This window comes from Oncorhynchus tshawytscha, linkage group LG24 (assembly GCF_018296145.1).
Source record: "Oncorhynchus tshawytscha isolate Ot180627B linkage group LG24, Otsh_v2.0, whole genome shotgun sequence".
NCBI lineage: Eukaryota > Metazoa > Chordata > Actinopteri > Salmoniformes > Salmonidae > Oncorhynchus > Oncorhynchus tshawytscha.
In genome coordinates, this window is record NC_056452.1 from 27,774,540 (window position 1) to 27,793,669 (window position 19,130).

The following is a 19,130-nucleotide window of genomic DNA, read 5'->3' on the forward strand; positions in this document are numbered from 1 at the left end:
TGGGGATAACAGGAACTAGAGACAAAATGACTTGGGGTTAAGGGGGTTGGGGATAACAGGAACTAGAGACAGAATGACTTGGGGGTAAGGGGGTTGGGGATAACAGAAACTACAGACAGAATGACTTGGGGTTAATGGGGGTTAGGGATAACAGGAACTAGAGACCGAATGACTTTGGGTTAAGGGGAGTTAAGGGGGTTGGGGATAACAGGAACCAGAGACATAATGACTTGGGGTTAAGGGGAGTTAAGGGGGTTGGGGATAACAGGAACCAGAGACAGAATGACTTGGGGTTAAGGGGGTTGTGGATAACAGGAACTAGATACAGAATGACTTGGGGTTAAGGGGAGTTAAGGGGGTTGTGGATAACAGGAACTAGAAACAGAATGACTTGGGGTTAAGGGGGTTAATGGGGGTTAAGGGGGTTAAGGGAGTAAAGGGGGTTAAGGGGGTTGTGGATAACCCAAAGTCATTCTGTCTCTAGTTCCTGTTATCCACAACCCCCCTTAACCCCAAGTCATTCTGTCTCTGGTTCCTGTTATCCACAACCCCCCTTAACTCCCCTTAACCCAAAGTCATTCTGTCTCTAGTTCCTGTTAAGGGGAGTTAAGGGGGGTTGTGGATAACAGGAACTAGATACAGAATGACTTGGGGTTAAGGGGTTAAGGGGGTTAAGGAGAGTTAAGGGGGTTGGGGATAACAGGAACTAGAAACAGAATGACTTGGGGTTAAGGGGGTTAATGGGGGTTAAGGGGGTTAAGGAGAGTTAAGGGGGTTAAGGAGAGTTAAGGGGGTTAAGGGAGTTAAGGGGGTTAATGGGGGTTAAGGAGAGTTAAGGGGAGTTAAGGGGGTTAAGGGAGTTAAGGGGTTAAGGGGGTTGTGGATAACAGGAACTAGAGACAGAATGACTTGGGGTTAAGGGGAGTTAAGGGGAGTTAAGGGGAGTTAAGGGGGGTTGTGGATAACAGGAATATCTGTAATGTGTTGAACACATCCCTATTCATCTCAACCACCATCTGGAATGAATGAGATCTGTTTAGGGCCAAACGTTGGCTTTCCATCCAGATGGATTTATGATGGCTGATGGTCGAGGTCAGTCTGTCAGTAGTCAATATGTTGCTCAAGTGACTCTATAAAGCTTTGATGTGTGTGTGTGGGGGGTGATGTGATGTGTCGTGTGATGTTATGATGTCGGTTGTCGTGTGATGTCGTTGTCATGTCGGTTGTCGTGTGATGTCGGTTGTCGTGTGATGTCGGTTGTCGTGTGATGTCGGTTGTCGTGTGATGTCGGTTGTCGTGTGATGTCGTTGTCATGTCGGTTGTCGTTGTGATGTCGGTTGTCGTTGTGATGTTGTTGTGATGACGGTTGTCGTGTGATGTTGTTGTGATGTCGGTTGTCGTTGTGATGTCGGTTGTCGTTGTGATGACGGTTGTCGTTGTGATGACGGTTGTCGTGTGATGTCGGTTGTCGTTGTGATGACGGTTGTCGTGTGATGTTGTTGTGATGACAGTTGTCGTGTGATGTCGTTGTGATGACGGTTGTCGTGTGATGTCGGTTGTCGTTGTGATGACGGTTGTCGTGTGATGTCGGTTGTCGTTGTGATGACGGTTGTCGCGTGATGTTGTTGTGATGTCGGTTGTCATGTGATGTTGTTGTGATGACGGTTGTCGTGTGATGTCGGTTGTCGTTGTGATGTTGTTGTGATGTCGGTTGTCGTTGTGATGTCGGTTGTCGTTGTGATGACGGTTGTCGTGTGATGTTGTTGTGATGACGGTTGTCGTGTGATGTCGTTGTGATGACGGTTGTCGTTGTGATGTCGGTTGTCGTTGTGATGTCGGTTGTCGTTGTGATGTTGTTGTGATGACGGTTGTCGTGTGATGTTGTTGTGATGTCGGTTGTTGTTGTAATTTGGCCTGGTGACATTTTTTGTTGCGATTAGTAGATAGAAGATCACTGCCAGATTGTATGAAACAAACACACAGACACAGATTGTACTGAATGAACTGTCCCTGGGGCGTAGATAGAGGGTTGGTGACCTAGAATGTGTGGGGTTGGATAAGACAAGCAGAAAAATTGGTTCTATTTCCTTGCTGTCAAAATGTAATAAAAGATGTCCTCTATCTGTCGTTTTGGGAATGTGATGCTCCCTGACTGTCTGGGTTTCATTGTTGGGTGATTTTTATCTGAGCACAAGAAACTGCATGAATGTAGATACTAGAGGTCGGCCGATTAATCGGTATCGGCGTTGAAAAGAGTTTCTAATTGGTTTTAGTAATTTTCCTCCATAAATATTTTTTTGGTTCTCTCCAAATGTTTTATAAATATCATAATATGTGTCACTCAAACTACCAGCGGGCCAGACCCCCTTCCGTCCGTCTGTACTCTTTATCCTCTTTATAATTGATCTATTTTATTCTCATTCTTTGTCCTCCATCTTTCTCTCTCTGTCCTCTCGCTCTATCCTCTTTCTCTCTCTTTCTCTCTGTCTCCTCTCTCTCTATCCTATATCTCTCTCTGTCCTCTCGCTCTATCCTCTTTCTCTCTGTCTCCTCTCTCTCTATCCTATATCTCTCTCTGTCCTCTATCTCTCTGTCCTCTATCTCTCTCTTTCTCTGTCCTCTATCTCTATCTAGCTCTCTGTCCTCTATAACTCTGTCCTCTATCTCTCTCTTTCTCTGTCCTCTATCTCTATCTAGGTCTCTGTCCTCTATCTCTCTGTCCTCTATCTCTATCTAGGTCTCTGTCCTCTATCTCTCTGTCCTCTATCTCTATCTAGCTCTCTGTCCTCTATCGCTCTCTTTGTCTGTTCTCTATCTCTGTTCTCTATCTCTCTCTATTTCTCTGTCCTCTTTCTCTATCTCTGTCCTCTCTCTCTCTGTCCTCCATCTCTTTCTCTCTGTCTCTCTGTCCTCTATCTCTATCTAGCTCTCTGTTCTCTATCTCTCTGTCCTCTCTATCTCTGTCCTCTATCTCTTTCTCTCTAGCTCTCTGTTCTCTCTCTCTCTCTCTCTCTCTGTCCTCTATCTCTTTCTCTCTGTTTCTCTGTCCTCTATTCTCTCTCTCTGTCCTCTATCTCTCTCTTTCTCTCCGTCTTCTATCACTCTCGGTCTCTCTCTTGTCTCCTCTCTCCCTCTAGTTCTCCTCTCTACTATTTAACTAGGCCCATATTCCTATGTTCTCCTACTTTTAGGTCAGTTTGTCCTCTGACTTTGAGTTGAATTGTTACAGGTGGTGTAGAGTAGTGCTGAATTGACTCTTCGCTAAGTCCCGGCCTAGAATTCTGGGCAACCAATCACAGCGTTCCGGTAGATAGCAACTTTCATTAACCAATTAATTAATTAGCTCGAGTCCCGACACCTCGGACTCACGTCTGAAATGCATGGATACCAAACGAGGGAAATGCCAAAAAAACGTTTCATCAAATCAGAAATTGTTTACCAGGGATACTTGCGAATGTGATTCCTGAAATACAGAGCCTGTTATTAAGAGTATTTTTTTTTAAATCCAAAATTAATCCAAAATTATATTTTTGTTGCATTGTTTTTGCTGGCTGGTTACTTAGTTCGTTGTTGGCCACCATTGAACACATTGCTAACGCTAGCTAGCTAGCCAGTAAATACAACTAATTTATTTTAACAAATATATGTTAGCTGGCTAAGTTATACAGTATATTATGAATATAGCGCTCATCTTCTGTCGACGTCAGGATACAATTTGAGAGCAGTGGTTAGCTCCTGTAGTGGTCAGTAGCTTTAGCTTCATTCTGAGCAGTGGCTAGTCACACTACAGACTTTGTTACCAGGTTACCGTTACCAGGTTACCGTTACCAGGTTACCGTGAAGCAGTTGTTTAGGACCGTGGAACATCCTCCAGGCTGCTGCGGAGATGGAGGTGCACCCGGTTAAAATGTGTTTGTTTAAATGAGTGAGAAATGGGTGTAATTGTTGCCATAGCTTCCCACTGGTTGAATCAACATGGTTTCAACATGTCATTTCAATGACATTACGTTGAATAGAAGTTGAATAGACGTTGAATTGACGTCTGTGTCCAGTAGGTTGTGAGTGTGCAACATATCCTAAATTGACATGTTGAATTATTTATTCATATTCAATGATTTTATATTAAGCTTATTTCCCTAATCTGGGCCGTTTGTGTTACTACTTTACACAAGATCGCATTTTCACCCCATAAATTGAGTGGAATTAATCCATTCATTTTTGATGTCAATATAAATGTTTATAGTCAGCAAGATAATACTAAATTGGTTTAAACAGATTATTTGGTCTGGTAACGTTGACAACAACAGCACTTACAGTTGACCGGGGACAGCTCTGGCAGGGCAGAAATTTGACGAACTGACTTGTTGGAAAGGTGGCATCCTATGACGGTGCCACTTTGAAAGTCACTGAGCTCTTCAGTACGGGCCAATGTTTGTCTATGGAGGTTGCATGGCTATGTGCTCGATTTTATACACTTCTCAGCAACGGGTGTGGCTGAAGTAGAGGTTGGCATCTATCCACTGGTATATGTACTATACCCAAGTTCGTCGTGGTCTGTTAGAAGAGCGCAAACGGTACATGTCGCCATGGTTTTTATCCCATTTCCATTGATTTGAATACAGTATCGATGTGAGCGATTCATTTGCACACGCTATTGATTACAGTTGGACAAGCTAATACATTCCAGTTTAGAGTGGCTGCTTGGTAAATGTTGGTGTGTGTGTGTGTGTGTGTGTGTGTGTGTGCAGTCGATAAGGTACTATACTATAATTTAATAAAATAAGTCACCTGAACTCGTGTGACACATTTATGTGTAGGGAGTTATTTTTATGTTTGGTCTTCAAAATATCACATTTCAGTATATTGATTATTATCTTAGACATTTAAAAACAGTGTTTTGGCACGAGGATATAAATATAAAATCGATGTCTACAGGAAGCGGCAACAGTATTATTTCTTATGTTTTATGAACATAAATTATACTTTTAACAATATTTTTCCAACAGGATTCTACTTAATCATGCAAAAACTTCAGAATGAGCCCAAAAACGTGCTTTAATATATTAATTATGATTATATAACTGAAATCGTAAAAATAAGTCAGTCTTGCCTATAATTATAATGATAGTTAACCACCACATACCCAAAAGTATGTTCTGATTCTCCCACGGGAGTTCTGATTCTCCCACGGGAGTTCTGATTCTCCCACGGGAGTTCTGATTCTCCCACGGGAGTTCTGATTCTCCCACGGGAGTTCTGATTCTCCCACGGGAGTTCTGATTCTCCCACAGGAGTTCTGATTCTCCCACGGGAGTTCTGATTCTCCCACGGGAGTTCTGATTCTCCCACGGGAGTTCTGATTCCCACAGGAGTTTTGATTCTCCCACGGGAGTTCTGATTCTCCCACGGGAGTTCTGATTTCATCTGATTCCACAGGAGTTTTGATAACTGGCTAAAATGGCTATACTTTCAAGCATAATATCTTGTCTGACTGAAATCTATAAGCTCTGTGTTTTAGTTGGCACAGTGTGGCATTTTAAATGTCCTTTAAGGTTTTCACATTCTTCTTTAATGTATTGTTTTAATTCCTAAATTTAATTTCCCATTTGATTTTGATACATTTGGGACCTGACTAAGGATATGATAAACGTAAAAACAAAAAAACAATCCTAGTGTTTAAACAGTCATTTTTAAATGATAAAATTACATGTGAATTCACAATGCAGATATTGTCCTGCATATGACCACTAGGGGGCGATGCAGATCAATCTACAGTAGTCATGACTACCTACCAGACAGCACCCACTTTACTGCTGTCCCCCACCCACTCAGCAACAATGGTAGTTAAAACAGTGGTCTCTCAATACACGGGACTTTCTGTGATGGCTGTGATGGCTGTGATGGTTGTGATGGCTGTGATGGTTGTGATGGCTGTGATGGCTGTGATGGCTGTGATGGCTGTGATGTATGTGATGGCTGTGATGGCTGTGATGGCTGTGATGGCTGTGATGGCTGTGATGGCTGTGATGTATGTGATGGCTGTGATGGCTGTGATGGCTGTGATGGCTGTGATGATGTATGTGAGCGTGTTCACAGACGTCCAACAATACCGTTAACTCCACGTAGTGTGTGTTCGTGAGCTCACGCTTTGTACTTGCAGAGCAATCGTTGAATAATTACTACGGTCCGTCAAGGTTTTGGACATGTTGTAGTCTGGATCTACACATGTCATCGGTGTTTATTGAAGCCAACATCCACTACCATTGGCTGCTTTTCAACTGCAGCCAATGCTGTAATCAGTGATGGGATTTCTCTCTCTCTAGTTGCATTTTGTTGGTGTGAGGAGCCTGTCTGTCTGCTGTTGGGGACCTGCTGCCAGTAACAGTTTGGGTCTCACAGGCCCTCGCTCTCAGATGGTTGTACATGTACTGACACTCAATTCCACCTCGCAAAGTTTGCAATTCGCCGTCTTCTCTTGCCAAAAACAGGACTTCGCTGCTGTCGCTTCCCTGTCTCACTCTCTAGCCATTTTTTCCAACTATTAACGGCGTTGGCATACGGAGTGCTTTATATTTCTTGTATATAATTGTAAAGATTCATATCTCCCCGCAACTAACTTTATAGCATTGTTGCTTTAGGTATTTATTAATATATAGATTTTTTTTAAATCACTGTGATGATCATTGGAACCTGCTAGTGGTAGTTAACAGCACTGTGATTTTAATTTTGTTGAGAAAAAAAACCCGAAGTAGTCATGCTTTATTTGTTCACGAAAAGGTAGTGCCAAAACCAGTGGGCTATTCAGAAAACTAGACACAGAATATACAGTCTCAATACTTACAAAATTACTGTCACCAGAAACATTCACACGCACACACACACACATGCACACTCACTCACACGTGCACACACACGCACACTCACTCACACACACACACAGAAAAGACAGTGAAGACAGACGCCAGCATGTCCATTAAGTATAACTTTACCTCAGTGCTGGTTCAATGATGTCCAGGCAAATGGCTGTTCTCCACGTCGTCCCCGACAACACAGGTAATAAACAACAGCTCTCAACAACCTAATTGCCTATTAAGCAACAATCTAGTCCTCCTCGCCTCCTTCTCTCCCTCCTTCCTCTAGTGGCCTCCGTTGGGCCTCCTCCCCCAGGAGACGCAGACGGCCACTGTCCCAGGGGCCAGAGCTGGTTGGAATGATGTCATGATTTCAACCAGCTCTGCCGTCTTAGATGTTTAGATGGAGCTATTATCCCTCGGTCAAAAGCAGAAATACTATTTTTCTGTCAGATATTTTTTTGTCTTCCCTTCTCTTCCAATTGATGGATGAGTGAAATATATAATTAATGAATGATTGAAAGAAGTACTATATAATGAATGAATGATTGAAAGAAGTACTATATAATTAATGAATGAAAACCCTGTTGAAACAAACTGCATATACCAGAATACATTTCAAGCTGGTCCATGCTGGTCAGTGCTTGTTGTGTTTTTGCTGGTGACCAGCCTTAGCAGTGTTTTGGACACTGGTGCCCAGCCTCTGCAGTATTTTGTACACTGGTGATCAGCCTTAGCAGTGTTTTGGACACTGGTGACCAACCTTTGATATGTTTTGGACACTGGTGATCACTTCGCAGTATTTTGGACAGTGGTGATCAGCCTTAGCAGTGTTTTGGACACTGGTGATCAGCCTTAGCAGTGTTTTGGACACTGGTGACCAACCTTTGATATGTTTTGTACACTGGTGACCAACCTTTGATATGTTTTGTACACTGGTGACCAACCTTCGATATGTTTTGGACAGTGGTGATCAGCCTTAGCAGTGTTTTGGACACTGGTGACCAACCTTTGATATGTTTTGGACACTGGTAACAGCATAAACTGTGTTTTTGACACTGGTAAGAGATGGCCGCCAGTATTTTGTACACTGGTGATCAGCCTTAGCAGTGTTTTGGACACTGGTTCCTTTGATATGTTTTACGTGTTATTTCTTACACTAGTACCCCAGGTCATCTTAGGTTTCATTACATACAGTCGAGAAGAACTACTGAATATAAGATCAGTGGTGATCAACTCACCATCAGTACGACCAAGAATATGTTTTTAGCAGTGTTTGGACACTGGTGGATCCTGTGTTCTGCCTTTCACCCAGGACAACGGAATGGATCCCAGCCTTACCCAAAAAAACGTTTTGTAAAAGGGGGAAATGGAGCGGTCTTCTGGTCAGACTCCGGAGACTGGCACATGTGCACCACTCCCTAGCATTCTTTCGCCAATGTCCAGCAATCCGAGCAAGGGTAGCATTCCAGAGGGACATCAGAGACTGTAACGTTCTTTGCTTCACGGAAACATAGCTCACTGGAGAGACGCTATCGGAATTGGTGCAGCCAGCTGGTTTCTCCACGCATCGCGCAGACAGAAACAAACATCTTTCTGGTAAGAAGAGGGGCGGGGGCATATGCTTCATGGTTAATGTGACGTGGTGTGATCATAACAACATACAGGTACTCAAGTCCTTCTGTTCACCTGATTTAGAATTCCTCACAATCAAATGTCGACCGCGTTATCTACCAAGGAATTCTCTTGATTATAATCACAGCCGTATATATTCCCCAAGCAGACACATCGATGGCCCTGAACGAACATTATTTGACTCTTTGCAAACTGGAATCCATTTATCCGGAGGCTGCATTCATTGTAGCTGGGGATTTTAACAAGGCTAATCTGAAAACAAGACTCCCTAAATTTTATCAGCATATCGATTGCGCAACCAGGGGTGGAAAAACCTTGGATCACTGCTATTCTAACTTCCGCGACGCATATAAGGCCCTGCCCCGCCCTCCTTTCGGAAAAGCTGACCACGAATCCATTTTGTTGATCCCTAATCCCTGATCGACTAATCTGATTCCACACTCCAAGACTGCTTCCATCACGTGGACTGGGATATGTTTCGTGTTAATGTGACGTCAGACAACAGCATTGACAGAATACGCTGATTCTGGTGAGCTGAGTTCATTAGATCGTGCGTTGAAGATGTCGTTCCCATAGCAATGATTAAAACGTTCCCAAACCAGAAACTGTGGATTGATGGCAGCATTCGCGTGAAACTGAAAGCTGGAACCACTGCTTTTAATCAGGGCAAGGTGACCGGAAACATGACCGAATACAAACAGTGTAACTATTCCTCCGCAAGGCAATCAAACAAGCAAGCCAGTATAGAGACAAAGTAGAATCTCAATTCAACGGCTCAGACACAAGAGGTATGTGGCAGGGTCTACAGTCAATCACGGATTACAAAAAGAAAACCAGCCCAGTCACGGACCAGGATGTCTTGCTCCCAGGCAGACAATACAGTGCCACTGACACGGCTTCCGCAACTAAAACATGCGGACTCTCCTTCACTGCAGCCGACGTGAGGAAAACATTTAAAAATTTCAACCCTCGCAAGGCTGCAGGCCCAGACGGCATCCCCAGCCGCGCCCTCAGAGCATGCGCAGACCAGCTGGCTGGTGTGTTTACGGACATATTCAATCAATCCCTATCCCAGTCTGTTGTTCCCACATGCTTCAAGAGGGCCACCATTGTTCCTGTTCCCAAGAAAGCTAAGGTAACTGAGCTAAACGACTACCGCCCCGTAGCACTCACTTCCGTCATCATGAAGTGCTTTGAGAGACTAGTCAAGGACCATATCACCTCCACCCTACCTGACACCCTAGACCCACTCCAATTTGCTTACCGCCCAAATAGGTCCACAGACGATGCAATCTCAACCACACTGCAAACTGCCCTAACCCATCTGGACAAGAGGAATACCTATGTGAGAATGCTGTTCATCGACTACAGCTCGGCATTTAACACTATAGTGCCCTCCAAGCTCGTCATCAAGCTCGAGACCCTGGGTCTCTACCCCACCCTGTGCAACTGGGTACTGGACTTCCTGACGGGCCGCCCCCAGGTGGTGAGGGTAGGCAACAACATTTCCACCACGCTGATCCTCAACACTGGGGCCCCACAAGGTTGCGTTCTGAGCCCTCTCCTGTACTCCCTGTTCACCCACGACTGCGTGGCCACGCACGCCTCCAACTCAATCATCAAGTTTGCAGACGACACAACAGTGGTAGGCTTGATTACCAACAACGACGAGACGGCCTACAGGGGGAGGAGGTGAGGGCCCTCAGAGTGTGGTGTCAGGACAATAACCTCACTCAACGTCAACAAAACTAAGGAGATGATTGTGGACTTCAGGAAACAGCAGAGGGAACACCCCCTATCCACATTGATGGAACAGTAGTGGAGAGGGTAGTAAGTTTTAAGTTCCTCGGCGTACACATCAGACAAACTGAATTGGTCCACCCACACAGACAGCATCGTGAAGAAGGCGCAGCAGCGCCTCTTCAACCTCAGGAGGCTAAAGAAATTCGGCTTGTCACCAAAAGCACTCACAAACTTCTACAGATGCACAATCGAGAGCATCCTGTCGGGCTGTATCACCGCCTGGTACGGCAACTGCTCCTCCCACAACCGTAAAGCTCTCCAGAGGGTAGTGAGGTCTGCACAACGCATCACCGGGGGCAAACTATCTGCCCTCCAGGACACCTACACCACCCGATGTCACAGGAAGGCCATAAAGATCATCAAGGACAACAACCACCCGAGCCACTGCCTGTTCACCCCGCTATCATCCAGAAGGCGAGGTCAGTACAGGTGCATCAAAGCTGGGACCGAGAGACTGAAAAACAGCTTCTATCTCAAGGCCATCAGACTGTTAAACAGCCACCACTAACATTGAGTGGCTGCTGCCAACACACTGACTCAACTCCAGCCACTTTAATAATGGGAATTGATGGGAAATGATGTAAAATATATCACTAGCCACTTTAAACAATGCTACCTAATATAATGTTTACATACCCTACATTATTCATCTCATATGTATATGTATATACTGTACTCTATATCATCTACTGCATCTTTATGTAATACATGTATCACTAGCCACTTTAACTATGCCACTTTGTTTACATACTCATCTCATATGTATATACTGCACTCAATACCATCTACTGTATCTTGCCTATGCCGCTCTGTACCATCACTCACTCATATATCTTTATGTACATATTCTTTATCCCCTTACACTTGTGTCTATAAGGTAGTAGTTTTGGAATTGTTAACTAGATTACTTGTTGGTTATTACTGCATTGTCGGAACTAGAAGCACAAGCATTTCGCTACACTCGCATTAACATCTGCTAACCATGTGTATGTGACAAATAAGATTTGATTTGATTTGAAACTGTGTTTTGGACACCGGTAACAGCATAAACTAAAGTAAAACCGTAATCAAGTCACATTACGCCAGTTTGCAAAGTAATGTCCAATTCCTTTTGAAAATCCAGTCAGAAACGATTCCCAAAATCTACATTCAGAATACCTGCCAGAGTTAAACAAAAGTTTATGGAGAGAAGCATCTAAACTGGAACAACAATCTATGTAACGGCAGCAACAACTCTACTCTACAGATTGGATTAGTTTAGAAAAAAATATGTAATTTGTCTTGTGTTGCATAACATATACTTTTGAAAGAATGAATCAATCAATGTACGTGCAAAAAAACACAGATATTGCAACAAACAACTCTAAATATCAAACTGCAATAGAGCATGCGGTGAAATGCATGCGGAAATGCGGGGAGCATTAGCATATTTGGGGACATAGTCTAAAATCTGTTGTATTTGTGCCAACCATTAGTGGAAGTGTTGTACCAGTTTAAGTGGTTTTATAATGTTTATGACAGTTGAGCACCTAATTTGTTCACTGTCAGTTCTACAATCTTGGTCAGAGGTTGTGACAATCAGGAGTTGGACTGTGTTGCTGTGCATCTTCCAGTAACTTAATGGCAATTAGTCACTGGGAAGGTTCGTTTTCAGTAACTTACTGTCTGCTTGCTGCAAGTAATTATTGAAATATTCACAGTTACTTAGTGTGTCACGCAGACTGGCCTGATGGTGTGACTGGAAGATCAGTTTGCTGCCAAAGATGACGCCGGGTCCCAGTGTACAGACACAAATAATACTTAGTAGTCTTGTAAACACTACATTTTAGTGAAGGTATAGTCATCTACTGGTACAACACTTCTACTCACGGTTGGTACAAATACACATATATTAGACCACGCTCCCTAATATGCTAATCAACTCCACCGATACATTGCCCCACCTACGTTTCTAAGCGCAGTGATGATTATTGGGTTGAAAAATGTATCTGCACATCAGAATCACCTTAATTTGTAAAGTAAATTTACACATACCCGGAATTAGCCTTAGTGTGAAGAATTATTGACTTAATTCTGAGCAGCTTTTAGCAAAGTGCAGAAATGTTTTCTTGCTATTAAATCTGTGGCCAATCTCTGTCATGCCCACAGACCTGGTGGCATAGCAGGAAATTCAGGTCATTAGCAACCAAGATGTTGTGAGTTCAAATTCCAAGTCTCAAGTAATTTCTTTTACCACAATAACAACTTCACTCAGCTGTAAAAATGTATTAATTTGTTGTGGTTTACTTTACTTTTCACTGCAACCAGTAGCCTGTAGTGTACTGTAAAATTACAGAAAAATGTAACAATGTAGCATTTCATTACAACGTTAAGTGTGGAGATGGACCAATTGAAGTTGAAGATTCCCGGCGCCATTTGAGGGGGAGGGAGGCGTCACAGACCCGGAGGAGGAGGGAGGGGGAGGAGGAGGAGGAGGAGGAGGGAGGGAGGGAAGAGGAGGGGGAGGGAGGGAAGAGGAGGAGGGAAGAGGAAGAGAAGGGGGGGGGGGAGGGAAGAGGAAGGGGAGGAGGGGGAGGGAGGGAGGAGGAGGAGGAGGAGGAGGAGGAGGAGGAGGGAGGGGAGGGGGAGGAGGGGGGGAGGAGGAGGAGGAGGAGGAGGGAGGGAGGGAGGAGGGGGGAGGAGGAGGAGGAGGGGAGGGAGGGAGGGAGGGAGGGAGGGAGGAGGAGGAGGGAGGGGGGAGGGAGGGAGGGGGGAGGTGATACAGAGGAGTCAATGTTCAGTCCTTTTACATGTGTACCCCAGGGAACAACTCTACCTGTGCATGGTGCAGATAGGGTCTAAGTAGTGGAATGGGGTAGTGGGTTTTAATGAGGGGTGGTGTCCCGTCCTCCCAGCCCGTTGGCATGGTGCAGGAGCAGATAGGGTCTAAGTAGTGGAATGGGGTAGCTGGTTTTTAATGGTGTCTAGGGCTCTATTTCACTTTCTTAGAGGAACAGACTAATCAAGATAATTTAATGTAGGTATACTGTGAATGGCCTCTCTCTCCAGTACAGTAGGTAGACTGTGACTGGCCTCTCTCTCCAGTACAGTAGGTAGACTGTGAATGGCCTCTCTCTCCAGTACAGTAGGTAGACTGTGAATGGCCTCTCTCCAGTACAGTAGGTAGACTGTGAATGGCCTCTCTCTCCAGTACAGTAGGTAGACTGTGAATGGCCTCTCTCTCCAGTACAGTAGGTAGACTGACTGGCCTCTCTCTCCAGTACAGTAGGTAGACTGTGAATGGCCTCTCTCTCCAGTACAGTAGCTAGACTGTGACCGGCCTCTCTCCAGTACAGTAGGTAGACTGTGAATGGCCTCTCTCTCCAGTACAGTAGGTAGACTGTGAATGGCCTCTCTCTCCAGTACAGTAGGTAGACTGTGAATGGCCTCTCTCTCCAGTACAGTAGCTAGACTGTGATGGCCTCACTCTCCAGTACAGTAGGTAGACTGTGAATGGCCTCTCTCTCCAGTACAGTAGGTATACTGTGAATGGCCTCTCTCCAGTACAGTAGGTAGACTGTGACCGGCCTCACTCTCCAGTACAGTAGGTAGACTGTGCATGGCCTCTCTCTCCAGTACAGTAGGTAGACTGTGAATGGCCTCTCTCCAGTACAGTAGGTAGACTGTGACCGGCCTCACTCTCCAGTACAGTAGGTAGACTGTGCATGGCCTCTCTCTCCAGTACAGTAGGTAGACCGTGAATGGCCTCTCTCCAGTACAGTAGGTAGACTGTGACCGGCCTCACTCTCCAGTACAGTAGGTAGACTGTGCATGGCCTCTCTCCAGTACAGTAGGTAGACTGTGAATGGCCTCTCTCTCCAGTACAGTAGGTAGACTGTGAATGGCCTCTCTCCAGTACAGTAGGTAGACTGTGAATGGCCTCTCTCTCCAGTACAGTAGGTAGACTGTGAATGGCCTCTCTCTCCAGTACAGTAGGTAGACCGTGAATGGCCTCTCTCCAGTACAGTAGGTAGACTGTGACCGGCCTCACTCTCCAGTACAGTAGGTAGACTGTGACCGGCCTCACTCTCCAGTACAGTAGGTAGACTGTGAATGGCCTCTCTCTCCAGTACAGTAGGTAGACTGTGAATGGCCTCTCTCCAGTACAGTAGGTAGACTGTGAATGGCCTCTCTCTCCAGTACAGTAGGTAGACTGTGAATGGCCTCACTCTCCAGTACAGTAGGTAGACTGTGAATGGCCTCTCTCTCCAGTACAGTAGGTAGACTGTGAATGGCCTCACTCTCCAGTACAGTAGGTAGACTGTGAATGGCCTCACTCTCCAGTACAGTAGGTAGACTGTGAATGGCCTCTCTCTCCAGTACAGTAGGTAGACTGTGAATGGCCTCTCTCTCCAGTACAGTAGGTAGACTGTGAATGGCCTCTCTCTCCAGTACAGTAGGTAGACTGTGAATGGCCTCTCTCCAGTACAGTAGGTAGACTGTGACCGGCCTCACTCTCCAGTACAGTAGGTAGACTGTGAATGGCCTCTCTCTCCAGTACAGTAGGTAGACCGTGAATGGCCTCTCTCCAGTACAGTAGGTAGACTGTGACCGGCCTCACTCTCCAGTACAGTAGGTAGACTGTGACCGGCCTCACTCTCCAGTACAGTAGGTAGACTGTGAATGGCCTCTCTCTCCAGTACAGTAGGTAGACTGTGACTGGCCTCTCTCTCCAGTACAGTAGGTAGACTGTGACCGGCCTCTCTCTCCAGTACAGTAGGTAGACTGTGACCGGCCTCTCTCTCCAGTACAGTAGGTAGACTGTGACCGGCCTCACTCTCCAGTACAGTAGCTAGACTGTGAATGGCCTCACACTCCAGTACAGTAGCTAGACTGTGAATGGCCTCACACTCCAGTACAGTAGGTAGACTGTGAATGGCCTCACTCTCCAGTACAGTAGCTAGACTGTGAATGGCCTCACACTCCAGTACAGCAGGTGGCGGTGTATGCACCTAAAAGTTGTATGCGATATGCCAATCAAGTTCCAAAGAAGAAAAAGAAGAAGCATTTAATGGCAAGGAAAGGAAAACATGGTGGAAAGGGAAAGAACAGGATGGTTCTTCAAAACCATCACAGAACCCCTCAAACCATTCCTGCTATTCTGGTCAAGGTGGTCTGCAAAACCACGCCCATCATTAACATATTTCCCAGCATGCTGTCACCCCCTGACCATGGAGAGACATTTTTTCTCTATGGTGTAGTAGTCACGCCCTGACCTAAGGGGTGATCTAGTATGTCTATGTTATGTTCTAGTTTCTTTTTCTATGTTGGTGTTTTGTATGATTCCCAATTAGAGGCAGCTGGTAATCGTTGTCTCTAATTGGGGATCATATTTAAGTAGTTATTTTTCCCACCTGTGTTTGTGGGATCTTGTTTATGTTTAGTTGCCTGTGAGCACTTCATTGACTTCACCTTTCGTTTATTCTTTGTTTTGTGCGTTTCACTAAATAAATATGTGGAAACCATATCGCTTTGTACCCTGGTCCGATAATTCTCCTAACGAACGTGACACATGCTCTACTGCTGTTAGATTTTTTTATAAATTGCTAAACGAAGATAAATTACATTTTCTAAACAAATCCAATCTGTGAGTTGGATTTATTGCACCCATTAATGAATAGGTTGCTCTAGTTTACATGGTTTAGGTAGGGTCATTCACTGATCGTCCTAATCCTGCTAGTCATTCTGATTGTAGTTTGCGGGAGATAGACTTCACTTTGAAAGCTAGCATAATGTGACTTGATGCTGGTTTTGCGGGTGACCAGCACATGCTGGTAAATTTAGGATCGGTATATGGTTATCAGGTGGTCACCCGCGAAAACAAAAGGAAGGCTGGTCACCCGCGAAAACAAAGGGTGGTCACCCGTGAAAACAAAAGGAAGGGTGGTCACCAGCGAAAACACCAGGAAGGCCCGTCACCAGCGAAAACACCAGGAAGGCCCGTCACCAGCGAAAACACCAGGAAGGCCCGTCACCAGCGAAAACACCAGGAAGGCCCGTCACCAGCGAAAACACCAGGAAGGCCCGTCACCAGCGAAAACACCAGGAAGGCCCGTCACCAGCGAAAACACCAGGAAGGCCCGTCACCAGCGAAAACACCAGGAAGGCCCGTCACCAGCGAAAACACCAGGAAGGCCCGTCACCAGCGAAAACACCAGGAAGGCCCGTCACCAGCGAAAACACCAGGAAGGCCCGTCACCAGCGAAAACACCAGGAAGGCCCGTCACCAGCGAAAACACCAGGAAGGCCCGTCACCAGCGAAAACACCAGGAAGGCCCGTCACCAGCGAAAACACCAGGAAGGCCCGTCACCAGCGAAAACACCAGGAAGGCCCGTCACCAGCGAAAACACCAGGAAGGCCCGTCACCAGCGAAAACACCAGGAAGGCCCGTCACCAGCGAAAACACCAGGAAGGCCCGTCACCAGCGAAAACACCAGGAAGGCCCGTCACCAGCGAAAACACCAGGAAGGCCCGTCACCAGCGAAAACACCAGGAAGGCCCGTCACCAGCGAAAACACCAGGAAGGCCCGTCACCAGCGAAAACACCAGGAAGGCCCGTCACCAGCGAAAACACCAGGAAGGCCCGTCACCAGCGAAAACACCAGGAAGGCCCGTCACCAGCGAAAACACCAGGAAGGCCCGTCACCAGCGAAAACACCAGGAAGGCCCGTCACCAGCGAAAACACCAGGAAGGCCCGTCACCAGCGAAAACACCAGGAAGGCCCGTCACCAGCGAAAACACCAGGAAGGCCCGTCACCAGCGAAAACACCAGGAAGGCCCGTCACCAGCGAAAACACCAGGAAGGCCCGTCACCAGCGAAAACACCAGGAAGGCCCGTCACCAGCGAAAACACCAGGAAGGCCCGTCACCAGCGAAAACACCAGGAAGGCCCGTCACCAGCGAAAACACCAGGAAGGCCCGTCACCAGCGAAAACACCAGGAAGGCCCGTCACCAGCGAAAACACCAGGAAGGCCTGTCACCAGCCTATGCTGGTCTATGCTGTTTTTTTAGCAGGGAGATGGAATGATTGAAAGATGGAATTAATGTATGAATTAATTAATGAAAAAGGAAATTATTGAATGAAATATATAATGAATGAAATAGGTAATTAATGAAATATATAATGACTAAAGAGGTAATGAATGAATGAATGAAAGATGTAATGTATGAAAGAGGCTATGAATGATATATGTAATAAATAAGAGGTAATGAATGAAAGATGCAATAAATGAGAGGTAATGAATGAAAGAGGTAATGAAATAATGAATGAAAAATGTTATAAATGAAAGTGGTAATGAAGGAAATATGCAATAAATGAGAGGTAATGAATGAGAGGTTATGAATTAAATATGTAATAAATGAGAGGTAATGAATGAATGAAAGATGTGTAAATGAAGAACTAATGAATGAATGAAAGATGTGTAAATGAAGAGGTAATGAATGAATGAAAGATGTGTAAATGAAGAGGTAATGAATGAATGAAAGATGTGTAAATGAAGAGGTAATGAATGAATGAAAGATGTGTAAATGAAGAACTAATGAATGAATGAAAGATGTGTAAATGAAGAACTAATGAATGAATGAAAGATGTGTAAATGAAGAGGTAATGAATGAATGAAAGATGTGTAAATGAAGAGGTAATGAATGAATGAAAGATGTGTAAATGAAGAGGTAATGAATGAATGAAAGATGTGTAAATGAAGAGGTAATGAATGAATGAAAGATGTGTAAATGAAGAGGTAATGAATGAATGAAAGATGTGTAAATGAAGAGGTAATGAATGAATGAAAGATGTGTAAATGAAGAACTAATGAATGAATGAAAGAGCTGACGTCCTCTGTCCCGTGTTGTTGTGCAGGTCTGACGGATGACAAAGTGAAGGCCTACCTCTCCCTTCACCCTCAGATGCTGGATGAGTTTGTATCGGAGAGCGTGAGTTCAGAGACACTGGACAGATGGCACAAGAAGAAGAGCAGCGGTAGCCTGCCTGCAGGTAACTCACACACACCTCTCACGATACACTGTTACATACTGTAGGTCTCAATGGAGCACCAGCTAGTTTATAGAGGATGTGTTGTCCTTAAAAAGACTTTATGAATTACTGTAAAACTGCAATTCAACACAGTCTCAAATGGCCGCCTGTCCCTTTTAATAGCTGGGCAACGGCCCACATTTCAGCAAATAAACGCCGGATCTGAATTAATTGTTTACGAGGTTAGCATTAATTATCATGAATTGTTTATGAGGTTTAATGTTTGATGTGTTACATTAAATAATTCAGTAATGAGTCTAAAAGTTATGGCTATCATCCATTTTTATCGCCAGTAAAAAACTTCTAGCCATTGGCTGCTAACAGCTGAGATTTGCCTGCCATTGGCTGCTAACAGCTGAGAACTGCTAGCCATTGGCTGCTAATAGCTGAGATCTGCTATCCATTGGCTGCTAACAGCTGAGATCTGCCTGCCATTGGCTGCTAACAGCTGAGATCTGCTATCCATTGGCTGCTAACAGCTGAGATCTGCCTGCCATTGGCTGCTAACAGCTGAGATCTGCTATCCATTGGCTGCTAACAGCTGAGATCTGCTATCCATTGGCTGCTAACAGCTGAGATCTGCTATCCATTGGCTGCTAACAGTTGAGAACTGCTATCCAACTGGCAAGGAAAAAAACAGTCAACAGCTTCGGGAGTACAGTAACCTATAAATTGCTGATCGCCCTCTAGTGGCATAAGTAAGATCTGCCAAAATGCACAGTCAAAGAGGAGAATAATTTTTAAAGTTTTTTTTTCCTTCAAAATAT

The 19,130-nt window shown here is 45.0% G+C and overlaps 1 protein-coding gene across 1 annotated transcript in view; it reads left to right on the forward strand.

Moving 5' to 3' along the window:
- LOC121840710 (cAMP and cAMP-inhibited cGMP 3',5'-cyclic phosphodiesterase 10A-like) overlaps window positions 1-18,324 on the forward strand; it is a gene marked incomplete at its 3' end in the record, with an annotated part of 55,396 nt that extends 37,072 nt beyond the window's left edge. The window contains 1 exon segment of the mRNA XM_042305617.1: window positions 18,190-18,324. Within this exon segment, the coding sequence (XP_042161551.1) occupies window positions 18,190-18,324 (135 nt within the window).
- Between the last annotated feature and the right edge of the window lie 806 nt (window positions 18,325-19,130).